At 43.4% G+C, this 13,014-nt stretch overlaps 1 protein-coding gene across 15 annotated transcripts in view; it reads right to left on the bottom strand.

The window, feature by feature from the left end:
• Positions 1 to 13,014, bottom strand: part of LOC142365701 (AN1-type zinc finger protein 5-like) — a 51,312-nt gene that overhangs the window by 3,680 nt on the left and 34,618 nt on the right. For 4 of the 15 annotated variants that reach the window (XM_075446764.1, XM_075446762.1, XM_075446763.1 and 1 more), the window contains one exon: positions 9,286 to 10,035. In XM_075446764.1, the coding sequence (XP_075302879.1) occupies positions 9,893 to 10,035 (143 nt within the window). In that variant the 3' untranslated portion in view covers positions 9,286 to 9,892. Of the gene's footprint in view, positions 1 to 3,971; positions 5,921 to 5,945; positions 6,024 to 6,338; positions 12,299 to 13,014 lie in introns of those variants that run through there. The other 11 variants (XM_075446759.1, XM_075446756.1, XM_075446761.1 and 8 more) reach the window with 10 other exon arrangements.

Raw genomic sequence — 13,014 nt, 5'->3', positions numbered from 1 at the left:
TCAATACAAAACTCCTTGAAATGTAATCTAATTATGTATCACGAGTGCAGTTATTTTATAATCATTTCTAATCAGCAGCCCTGCAAATCTGTCAGGATGCTTTGAAAAAAACGTATACAGGTTTTTCCAAGTGACAAAACTGAATATCCTTAAGGATTTTAAGGAAATTAGACTTTCTGAAATCACAAATTATTTTTTTTCACTTGAAAAAAACAGTAAGTTATTGGTAGTTTAAGCAATATTGCATATAGAACAGGAAGGGAAAACATAATCTCCAGGTGTTCTGTTATGTATTTACTCTGCAAAAAGAAAAATTAAAGAAACAGAGTGAGAATTACAATAGGAAAGCAATAAAGTGATGAATAGCAGTTTAGAGAGGAAAAAAAGCTGCACAAACTGACATTCAATTAATATTTATGTACCATTTGGAAACTGAACCAGAGAAAGTGGGCACTTCAATAACTGGTGACCCAGAAAATGTGAAAATGTAAATGAATTGTTTTCTATTGCCTGGCATCCAATGAAATCATCTACACCAGCTAAAAATGTCTTTGTGCCTTTTACGTGTATTTTTTCAACAAGATAACATCAAATAAAGAAGTTCTTTGATGAACCACCACCCTAATGTTGGTTGACTGAACAAACTTCTGAGAAAAGCTTAACAGATAACACAGGGAAAAGTAACAATTATCCTTTTTTTCTCCTTGTTGTGGTTTAACCCCAACTGGCAACTAAGCACCAGACAGCCACTCACTCACTCCCCCCACAGTGGGATGGGGGAGAGAATCAGAAGGGTAAAAGTGAGGAAACTTATGGGTTGAGCTAAAGACAGTTTAACAGGTAAAGCAAAAGCCACGTGCACAAGCAAAGCAAAATAAGGAATTCATTCACTACTTCCCATCAGCAGGCAGATGTTCAGCCATCTCCAGGAAAGCAGGGCTCCATCATGCGTAACAGTTACTTGGGAAGACAAACACCATAACTCCAAACATGTGTCTGCCCTTCCTCCTTCTTCCCTGCAGCTTTTATTGCTGAGCATGATGTCATATGGCATGGAATATCCCTTTGGTCAGTTGGGGTCACCTGTCCCAGCTGTGTCCCCTCTCAATTTCTTGTGCACCTCCAGCCTACTCACTGGCAGGGCAGTGTGAGAACCAGAAAAGGCCTTGATGCCATGTAAGCACTGTTCAGCAACAGCTGAAACATCTCTGTGTTACGAACACCATTATCAGCACAAATCCAAAACATAGCCCCATACAAGCTACTATGAAGAAAATTAACTCTGTTCCAGCCAAAACCAGCACACTCCTCCATGAAGTAACAAGCTAACTAATGTTTTTGTGTGGTAGTGGATTGCAACAATTATGATTATGGGATTTTTTTCCCCCAGTACTTTAAGAAATATTTTAAAATCAGAACAAAAATGTGTGGCGAAGCAGAAAAGAACAACAAATCTAAGCAGAATCAAACAGGCTAATATTAGTAAGGAAAGGCCATGCAATATACTGCACAGTGGAAGCATGGTTGTGACAGTCACTGGCCACATTTCCCTTTCTATTCTATGTGAATCATCTTTATCATCCTCATCTTTACACATGCCTTCTATAATATCTCCTTCTGATTATAGCCTGTTTATTAGGGCCATCTGGCAAGGCATTTGTTTATTAACACTGACAAGAGAAGCAATGGTATTAGAAAGAGCTGCAAGGTCAAGCTCAAAATGTTTGGTTTGGGTGCATATTGAAATTATTGTTTCTAATATTTGTTGCCCTGTCAGGACTCTCATCAAACCCAACCTTGACCTGCTTGACCTTGGTCCAGCCTTTGGAGTTTCATGGTCTTGTGTTAAGTGGCTGCCATATAAAAATATTTTATATGGCTCCATGTGTATTTGAGCTTTGTCACTCTGACATTCTAAGATTTCAAAGGCACAAATTATTAGCCTGCATTTAATTTATTGTTGACAAAGAAATTCGTCATGAAATACTGGAGAGTTTTACCTCAGGTTTCATTCTCAGTTTGTCTGAATATAGTAAATGTAATTAAATATAAATAAGTTGTCATGAAGACTGCAGGAAACACACATCATATTAGGATAAAAAACTTGGGAAACTTTGCTAATCAATTTTCATTCAAGTGCCGATAATTATTCAAGTGCAAGCTTCATTAATTTTCTGGTATACAGCAATAGAGAAGTAATGAGAGTATATTTTATGAAGCCTAGTTCATTTAGTGTCAGTTCAGCGTTCCAGTGTTATATATTCAACTATTATTTTGCAAGAGCTACCCTCTTGGGATCAATGCCTCTTATGTTGCATTTTTGTGAGAGCAGGACTGTGTAAAACATTTACCTCTTGAACAATGCTGAAAAGTATAACATAATCATATGTAAACACTCAATCCTATCGTCACCATCATTAAGCTCTAGACAGTCCAAACACTCCCTAACATACAGGACTATCCCACCGCCTCTCCTTCCTTGCCTATCCCTTCTGAAGAGCTTATAGCCATCCATTGCAGCACTCCCGTTGTGTGAGTCATCCCACGATGTTTCCATGATTGCAACTATATCATAGTCTTCCAACTGCACAATGGCTTCCAACTCCCCTTGTTTATTGCCCATGCTGTGTGCATTGGTGTAGATGCAATTCAGTTGGGCTATTGATCCCGCCATTTTTTTGGGGGAGAAGCCCTAATTCCTATGTGACCGTTCTTAGGTACTTTTATTGAGGTTTCTAACACCTCAACAGAAGCACCTCAACAACCATTGCACCTTTGCTACTGCATGGATCTCCATCCCCTACCTCCACTGAGATGGCAAACCAAAGGATCTTACTAGGACACCGTCCCTTGCACATTGGTGTGCCATCCCCAGGCTTATCTCTAGCGAGCCTATTATTGTCCCTTTCCCCCTTCAAATCCAGTTTAAAGCTCTTTCAACAAGCCCTGCTAACTCCTGCACAAAGATCCTTTTCTCCCTTAGAGACAGGTGAGCCCCATCTGTTGCCAGCAGGCCTGGTGTTGTGTAAACTGACCTATGATCAAAAAAAACCAAAATTCTGCCCATGACACCAGTCTCGGAGCCAGGTATAGATCAGCTGGGTCTGCCTGTTTCTTCCCTCATCATTCCCTGCTACTGAAAGGATAGAGGAGAACACTACCTATGCTCCTGATCCCTTAACCAGTTGCCCTAAGGCCTTGAAGTCTCTCTTGATGGCCCTCAGACGTCTGGTTGCCACTTCACTGCTGTCTACCTGAAAAATCAATAATGGGTAATAGTCCAGGGCCGTACCAGGATAGGAAGCTTTCTCTTCACATCTTTAACCTGGGCCCCAAGGAGGCAGCAGACTTCCCTAAGAAGTGGATCCGGTCTGCATATTGGGCCTTCTGTTCCCCTCAGAAGGCAGTCTCCTATGACAATGACCCATCTTTTTTTCTTTATGGGACCAATTTTGATGCAGGACATAGGCTGACTTAACCTTGGTGACACCTTTGAGCTAGATGAACCATTGTCCTCGTTATTGTTTGGTTCCACTTCCAGAGCTTTGTACCTATTATGCAAGGACACCTGGGAAGGTAGGGTAGTCAAAGAGGGGATGCGCCTGCTGCACCAGGCAGGAACTTGCTGCCATTCCCCCCTATCCCTTAAGTTACTGTGTTCAGCCAAGCAGAGAGAGGACAGGGAATCCTCTGTATCATGCATCCTGTCTGCCTGACAGGTCTGTCCCAGGGAAGGTAGGGTGCAATTCCAGCAGTCTATCTCTCTCTCAGACTCCCTGATACTCCTCAACCTAGTCACCTCCTCCCAGAACTCTGTCACTAAGCAGAGGAGTTCCTCTTGTTAAGGGAGAAGCCACTGCCTGAGAATTCACACACCATTCAAGAAGTCACACACACAGCACCCGAGACTTTAACTGCAGCAGGCGACTCCAGGGAGCCGACAGGTACCCCTTTTCGACTCCTCACACACACATACTCAGTCTCAGGTGCTTCCTCTTCCCTCAGGCTCGACCCTAGCTTTCCCGAAGCAGAGTCTCCGACACAACGTACGTCAGACGAATTTATTGAGTGGTACAGCAGTGTAAAACAGCTTGAGCTGGGTGCCTCCAGAGATGGACCCTGAACAAGAAAGCCCTGGGCAATTATACCCTTACAATCTAAGTTCCCACCCCATACGTGTTCTCCATGCACCAGCTGATCCAAAGGTGTGATTTGGGTCTGGGGTCTTTTTATTCCTCATTGAGGCCCTTCATTGTCTCTGGGCAGGCTGAAGATTCTTCCCTGATCTTCAAAGAGGCCCTGATGCTGTCAATGGATGACTTAACTTAGTGGCTGGAAAGCTTCCTGGAGGAAAAGGACCTGGGGGTGCTGGTCGACAGCCGGCTGAACATGAGCCAGCAGTGTGCCCAGGTGGCCAAGAAAGCCAATGGCATCCTGGCTTCTATCAGGAATAGTGTGGCCAGCAGGAGTAGGGAAGTGATCATGCCCCTGTACTTGGCACTGGTGAGGCCGCACCTCAAATACTGTGTTCAGATTTGAGCCCCTCACTACAAGAAGGACATAGAGGTGCTGGAGCATGTCCAAAGAAGGGCAACAAGGCTGGTGAAGGGCCTAAAGAACAAGTCTTATGAGGACTGTCTGTGTTGTGAATGAGTGGAGCAGTTAGGTCATTTAAGTGGTCACTCAAAGGTTTTGCGAGAAAAGATTTTACTGAAAATTCGGAAAATGTGATCTTACAAAGTTCATTGGCAAGGTTCACTCTATTACTTATTAAATAAATTGAATACAAAATCAGAAGAGGTTCTGTATAGAAAATGATTCATACAGAGTGTAAGAAAGTGTGTAAGGGGATAGAGAGACCTTCCCGTTGAGTCACCAAATTCAGACCAGACAGGCTGAGGGAACTGGTATTGTTTAGTCTGGAGAAGAGGAGGCTGAGGGGAGACCTCATCACTCGCTACAACTACCTGAAAGGAGGTTGTAGTGAGGCAGGTGGTGGTCTCTTCTCCCAGGTAACTAGCGACAGGACGAGAGGAAATGGCCTCAAGTTGCATCAGGGGAGGTTCAGATTGGATATTAGGAAAAATTTCTTTACTGAAGGAGTTGTAAAGCATTGGAACAGGCTGCCCAGGGAAGTAGGTGGAGTCACCATCCCTGGAGATGTTAAAAAAAACGTGTACATGTGGCACTTCAGGACATGGTTTAGCAGGCATGGTGGTGATGGGTTGACAGTTGGACCTGATTGTCTTAGAGGTCTTTTCCAGCCTTAATGATTCTATGATTCTATGATTCTGATGTCCCTGGGTGGGCTGAAGATTCTTCTCTTATCTTCAAAGAGGCCCTACTGCTGTACACCAACAATTTACAACTTTGTCTTCCAACTGCAACTAGATCCTTGGGGCCCTCCTTCACTAAGCTTGGCAGGGGTTCAAAAAAGTTCACCGAATCCAGGTGACAAATTCACAGTGTATGGCCTAAGGCTTCAGTGAAGTTAGCCACTAACGCTAAGCAAGTTAGCTATGAGAATATATATATATAAGTAGTATACCAGAACACAAACTAGCAACTCTTCTTATGACTAATTTTTTCTATAACACTCTACCTGGGTGCACCTCCCACAGGTGTGCTCACTACTGCTCTTCTGCGCAAACTGCTATGCCATGCCCTTGCTGATGCACCACGCCCTGGTCACTAGCGCTCGCCAAGGGCTTCTTTTATGCATGTGGCGGGGGCTTGGCTGCCATTATTCATGGCCCTGCGCAGGTCTTGTCAGCCGCTGTCGCATGAGCTGCAGGCTCCTGGAGGCTTTCTCCGCTCCCCCTGAGGTTGCCTTGGTTCAGGAAACTCCCCTGTGCACCACACTAGAGTGCTCTTCTGAGGATCATGGCGGCACCAGATCTGCTTGCCTTGGCGACTGATTCTACAATTATAAAAATCCAAGTTTTCTATGAAGACGTAGATAATTCTGGTGATGCCATATCAGTGTTGGTGTTCTAACGGTTGCTGCTACTGGTGGGACAGGACTGCAAAATGGAAATGTGAGTTACGGCACAGAATAAATGAAAGTGTAAGCTCTGCATGTTACGTTTTATTTGCTCTCCTGTATTTCCAATGTGCCTTCCTCTTCTTTGCTTAACTTCTCCCTCCTTCCTGAAATTATCTAACTGGTTTTTATTTTTCAAGATTTTATAAACATCTCTCCATTCATTGTCTTTCACATCTGTCGTAGTTTAACCCAGCAGCTAGCAACTAAGCACTAGACAGCCACTCGCTCACTCCTCCCCTTCCCCCTCAGCAGGATGGGGAGAAGAAAATAGACAAAAGGGAAAACTCATGGGTTGAGAGAAAGACAGTTTAATAAGGTAACAAAGGAAATACTAATACTAATAATAATACTAATATTAATGATAATAATAATGATAAAAATGAATAAGCAAAACAAACTATATACAGTAAAATTTTTCTCATCACCCGAATACCAATTTGCAGCCAATCCCCGAGCAGCGATCACAGAACCCTCAAACCATGAAATTCATGAAAACGTTCAAACTCCCGGACAAGAGAGGATTCGAACTCACAGAAAGAGAAGATCCCAGAGATTTCTGCCCTCCGGCCAACCCCCATTCATAAACTGAGCATGACTTCTATGGTATGGAATATTTCCATTGGCCAGCTTGGGCTTGCTGTCTGGCTATGCTCCCTCCCAGCTCCTGCACACCAGCTTATTAGCTGAACATGGGAGACTGGAAAAAGTCCTTGATTTCACACAAAAACTGAAAATATCAGTGTTATCAACATTCTTCTTGTACTAAATCCAAAACACAGCAGCTACTGAGAGGAAAATTAACTCTGTCCCAGCCGAAACCAAGACAACATCACACTGCGCCTCTAAACAGTCATTGTCTCTGCAACTGCCAGTTTCTCACATAGTCATTTCCATACCTTCTTCGATAGCTCCTCCCCATCCCATGCATGAATTCCTCCACAGTCCATTATCATTTCCATTTTTAATTCCATCTTCAAAATCCATCAGTACTGTTTTTTGTTTTTCTTGTGGTCAATCTGGTTTATTTCTATAGAAATTACCTTTTATTGTTCTACTTCTTTCTTCTTGATCATTTTGTCTTTCTTTTCAACTATGATTCCCTTACACTGGTGTGTTCCAAAAGCACCTAGCATGCTGTTATCACTGCTGCAAGCAAAAAATCTTAATTTATTCCCCATGCAGTATTGTGCCATGTTATTTCATGAAATTTATACAGTCATACAGTAACCTGCATATTATTAGACAACCTCTAAAACATTTCAGAGTACACATATGAAGGGCAACTTACATTTGTAATGAGATCTTTTTCCAAATCAATAAATAAAATCCAAGAGACAGTGAGTAACTTTATTCGGTGGAGACAGGGTAGGTGCTTCTCAGAATCAGAGGTGAGTTTGGTTTGGGGTTAGGAGGGTACTGTGGGCTGTCCATTTTGCTGAAATAAAAACCCCTTTGTCCTTACTGAAAGATTTGGATCACCCTTGGTATGAACAGTCCCTGCCAATAACAGATAGAAACACCCCAGCTCTCCATCCCCCCTACACTCTTTATTATTCTACTGCAGGGATGCTCTTTAGAAGAATTTCACTGCAAAGTTACCTGCTCTTCTAGCAACCTTTTTATGTGCCTGAATAAATCTCATTAGCTGTATGGACTTCTCAATCCTACACCAGGAAACGTGATAGCATCTGACTCTCCCACTCTTTGGCTTTGGCTGTGGTTCCCTAATGAGCATGTCTGCTTACCTGCCACATCTGTGCAATTTGCTTTTCCCTTTGGGGGTTTGAAATCAACAATGCATCCCCTCAGGCTTCTAAAAATTAAAATAGTTTCACCAGGAGAGAGAGATGAAACATTTTGAGAAAGAGAATCCTCAAAAAACAAAAAATCTACACTCATTTCTTTTCACCTAAATCTCTACTATCACTTTGGATTCATGGCTTTGCGAATGCGAGTTCACGGTTGCTGTTTTCCAGGATCTTTTGCAGCTGGATGTGTGAAAACAGCTTATCTCCTGAGAACAGAGAAGGGAGGCGCAGGATGCGCTGATCCTTCAGGGTCATGACACAGTACCGTTCTGTCTCAAGTTATATGGTTTCCCACATCTCCCCCTTTTTTGTTTAGCCAGACACTGTTGATGATAAGAGCTGACATAATTCGGCCTTAAGCTTTCTACCACTTTCTCAGAGGCCCACACAAACTACAATACTAAAAACAGACATAAGAACACAAATGCTAATAGAAGACATAGAGATATGAAGTGCATACCATAAACTGCTGGGTGTAAAGAAAGATCAAATTAGCCTGAGAATGATACATATTGATGGCAAATCTGTTATCTAACATATGGGTGTAGATGGATTTACTTGCATCTAATGTTCTTTCTCTGTGGATGGTGGGATCCAAGCACCGCCTGACCACAACATATCATTATTGCAATTGGAGGGGATGCATCCCACCATGTCAGGGGTCGAAATAATGGTGGATCAATGATATGAGGTCAGTAAATTTGCACTTGGGTTATAGGTATACTCATCACACATACAAACATCCATAACAGTTAGTATTGTATATTCATATTAATCACCTAGGCTAAGATCAATGTATTGAAGGGTATAACTCATTAACTGTATAAGCTAAAATCAATGTACATAAAAGCATACATCTGAAAAATTCACCCCATCTATTCCCTGCTGCATCAAATGCTTCCACAGCCCCGAGAAATCAGAATCCAGATACAACAATCCAAAGTCAAAAACCAGAAATAATCAATACCTGCAGAACTCACCAAACCGAAGACGCAAAAGCAGTTACTTAGTCCAGACAAATTCGTTAGATCACAGAAACCAAATAAATCCATCAGATCACATAAATACAAACACTATGACAACAAACACATAAAACCACACAATCATAGTTGTGACTGCACACGCACAAGCACACCAAGTTTTCAACATAAATCCAAATATTACAAATAGACAGAGACTTACAATAACAGTCAACATGTAACATACAAATTCCCAAGCCTCGGTTTCAGGAAGAGTTCTCTCTTTTTAGTTCTGTTTTAGGAAGGGCACTTTCCCTTCTCCCTGGGGATATAGCCCAATGCTGTGAAGCTTTCACTACGACTAGCAGGCAGGCAACAAGAAATAATACTAGAAGAATGGCTTTACCTTATTTATTATCCTTGCTCAGAACATCTCGGTCCAAGGATCGGAGGTTCTCCCCGAGAATCCCTCGGTGCCGGCTGGAGGTCCTGCGATCCTGCGATCCCTTGGATCATTGAGGTTCAGGAGCAGAGTCCCATCTGGGGTGCCAAAATCTGTTACCGGAAAGTGGCAAAATAATTAACTCTCTACAACTTAATTTTGGAGTTCTAGAAAGCAGACATTCTTTACTGCAGTACTGGACGCACAGGGGATAGTTCCACCCAAATGTGCGTACCGAAAAGACACTACTACTAGATATTTATGCCATGTTAACATACATAATCATTACATTTCCGAGAAGTGCTTATCATTTCCACCTTTTTTTTATATATATATATATATTAATATCCTTTCTACATGTCTGTTGGCACCTCTGGGCAGTTGTCAGGAGCCCTCAGGTGAAGGTTCATACTTTTCCTCACGGTGTCTGCTAGTTGACCTTTGCTTCTGTGCAAACTCAGTTCTAAAATCACGTATACCGTGTCCTCCAAGATTGCTTCGTTGTACAAGAGCTGTTGTGGGAGATAATTGCCAAATATGCAAGGAATGTATTAATCGGAGTGGGTGGTGCACCCACTGCAGCCATCAGAGTACTTGCATTTGCTGTATTTTTTTCAGTTTTCCCTGTGTAATAGGATCATCCAGGGTGGATCTCTTCTGCTTCCACGTCAGAGGTTGCTCCTTGAGAGTGAGCGTGGTCATCTCTGGCATCGGATTCTGCGTTGCGTTCATTCAGCTCATGATATGGTTTCACATATTTTGCTGGTAACCATCGAGGGCCTGTTGAAAGAAGAAAACACGCATACCCTCTTCCCCACGTTAGTAGTTCTACAGGACCTGTCCATTGCAATTCCCCAAATTCTTTATACCATACTTTTGGTCGAGCCACAAATGGAGGGACCGTCCCGAATTGACGGTCAGCTGCTGTTGTAAATAACTGATGATCAGAATGTGTAACATCACTGCCAAAACTCATTAGCTTGTAAACCACGAGGGTTCACTCCTGTATATGATGATACGGGTGTAATACGTTGACAATCAGGGCATGCACGAACAATTTCTGTGGCTTGCCCTCAGGACAAAGCAAATTGTTTATGCAAGGAAGAGGCATTTTGATGAAAGAAGTCGTGAGATAATCGGGCTTGCTCAAAACTGCGCGGCAGTACTGCTGCCATTGGCCATTTGTCTGCTACAGCATTTCCTTCAGTTATTGGTCCTGGTAGAGTAGTATGTGACCGTATATGCATTATAAAATACACATGTACATGATTTTTAAGTAGTGTGGCTAAATTCAATAGCAAGGAAAAAAGTTGTTTGTTATTGACCTCTTTTATCATTGCATCTTCAATGCACTGAACAGTACCCACAACACATGCAGAATCTGCGACAAAACTGAGAGGTTCAGTCGAAAACAATTCAAAGGCATGCAAGGCCGCTGATATTTCAACAATTTGTGTGGATCCTTCAACAATTAGAATAGATGATTGCCATTCTGACGAATCTGTTTGTTTCCACACAAGCACAGCTTTATGTGTTTTCCCTGATCTGTCCAGAAACACTGTTGGTGCTCCTTTAATAGGAACAGGAACACATCGGTTCTTTGTCTGCAATGGAATTTGAGAGAGGGAATGTGACAGCTTATGTTGTGGAAGGGTATAACGTATGGCATTCAAATAATCAGCTAGAGCGGCTTGCAGCGATAAGGATTCCCTGTTTAATACCACAAAGTCATCTTTAGCCAGCGGCAGGTAAATAGTATCAGGATCACGTCCTGTCAATTGCTGACAACAATTCCGACCTTGTGCTATTAAGGACGCTATCATGTCTACCTTTGTGGTTAATGTTTTCATGGGCGTATGAGACAAAAAGATCCATTCCAGAGCCTTCAACTCCTGTGCGTTAACACACCACTGACCTAAAAGAGCATAGGGCTGGAAAAAAGCATAAATTATATACAAATCTCTTGGTAACTTGACATTGATTCTGGAGGCAAAGAAAGTTGCAATTTTATCCGAAACTTTCTGCAAGACAGTTTTTGCTTCTGGTGTCAGTCTTCGGGAAAATAACAAATCTGAGTCCCCTTTCAACAAGGTAAATAGAGGGGACAACTCTTCAGTCGTGATGCCCAAAACGGGTCGTACCTAATTAATTGTTCCTAATAATTTTTGTAGATCATGAAGAGTGGTGACCTGGTCAAAAATACGCACTGGTTGTGGGGACACTCGTGAAGTAAAAAGTTTCCATCCTAGATACTTCCAGGGCTTCTCTGTCTGTACCTTTTCCGGGGTAACCCGAAGATCTTTAATGACGATTCTAATTTAGCGAAAGCAGTGAGCAGCACATTTTGTGTTTCAGCAGCAAGGAGGATGTCGTCCATATAGTGATATAAGTAGATCTGATTGAAAGATTGCCGTACTTCTTTTAGCGCTGCATCCACGAGTATCTGGCAAATCGTGGGGCTATTCATCGTGTCTTGTGGCAGATTTACCAGACTTTTTTTGGAATGACAAATATAGGGGTGTTCCATGGACTAGTAGATGGTACCAGGTGACCTAATGCCAGCTGTTTGTCCACAAGGAATTCTACTGCAGTAATTGAACTGTACACACTTTTTCCAACCAAGGGCTTGAACAGAAGGAAAACGGTTCTCGCCGCACCGCTTCTGGGTCAGGCCAGGATGGGCGGACGTGCCAGGGGTGGGGAAGGGGGGGCCGAGCTGGGCCTGCACCAACGGTTGCCGATCGAGGGCAGCCCGCCGGCTCGGCGGGAAGGGGCGGCGCGCGGGGGGCCGTGTGCCCCAGCAGGTGTACATTTTGCTGACCCGACTGGTGTGGTGACTGCTGGCGCTGCGGGCTGTGCTCTGTTGGAGGGACTGCACGGTTTCAGGCTGGAATTCACCCTGCTTTGATCTCAGGTCAGATACATCGACTGTTATAGAGGGACCCTGTTGTACTTCTTTGGTTGCAAGCTCAAATAGCGAGATCTCAGCAACTTCCTCTTGTTCAACTTGTCTCATAGTCGCAGTTCGTAACCGATCTAAAATCTGAACATAGGGTTCGTGAGATCCCTGTCGAATTGATACGAAAGACATTTCTCACTGGCCAAGATCTGGCACCTTTCGCAAGGCCTTGAGAATTAAATCCACAGCTTGCGTAAATACTGCTCTTGGTAGCGCTGCTTGCGCTCCCCCCATGGCGTAATTATCGTGCCCCAGCAACTCGTTTTCTCCAATACCTAATCCAGCAGCAATATTCTCCATAACTTGCACAATTACAGAATCACAGAATCACAGAATGGTAGGGGTTGGATGGGACCTCTGTGGGTCATCTAGTCCAACCCTCCTGCCGAAGCAGGGTCACCTACAGCAGGCTGCATAGGACCTTGTCCAGGCGGGTCTTGAATATCTCCAGAGAAGGAGACTCCACAACCTCCCTGGGCAGCCTGTTCCAGTGCTCCGTCACCCTCAGAGGGAAGAAATTCTTCCTCATGTTCAGACGGAACTTCCTATGCTTCAAATTGTGCCCATTGCCCCTTGTCCTGTCACTGGGCACTACTGAAAAGAGCTTGGCCCCATCCTCCTGACACCCACCCTTCAGATATTTGTAAGCATATATTAGGTCCCCTCGCAGACTTCTCTTCTTCAGGCTGAACAAGCCCAGCTCCCTCAGCCTATCCTCGTAGGAGAGATGTTCCAGTCCCCTCACCATCCTTGTAGCCCTCCGCTGGACTCTCTCCAGTAGCTCCTCATCTTTCTTGAAC

The sequence above is a fragment of the Opisthocomus hoazin genome, chromosome W (assembly GCF_030867145.1).
Source record: "Opisthocomus hoazin isolate bOpiHoa1 chromosome W, bOpiHoa1.hap1, whole genome shotgun sequence".
Taxonomy (NCBI): Eukaryota; Metazoa; Chordata; class Aves; order Opisthocomiformes; family Opisthocomidae; genus Opisthocomus; species Opisthocomus hoazin.
The sequence above is the reverse complement of the archived record's forward strand: the minus strand, read 5'-3'. Positions and strand labels throughout refer to the sequence as shown.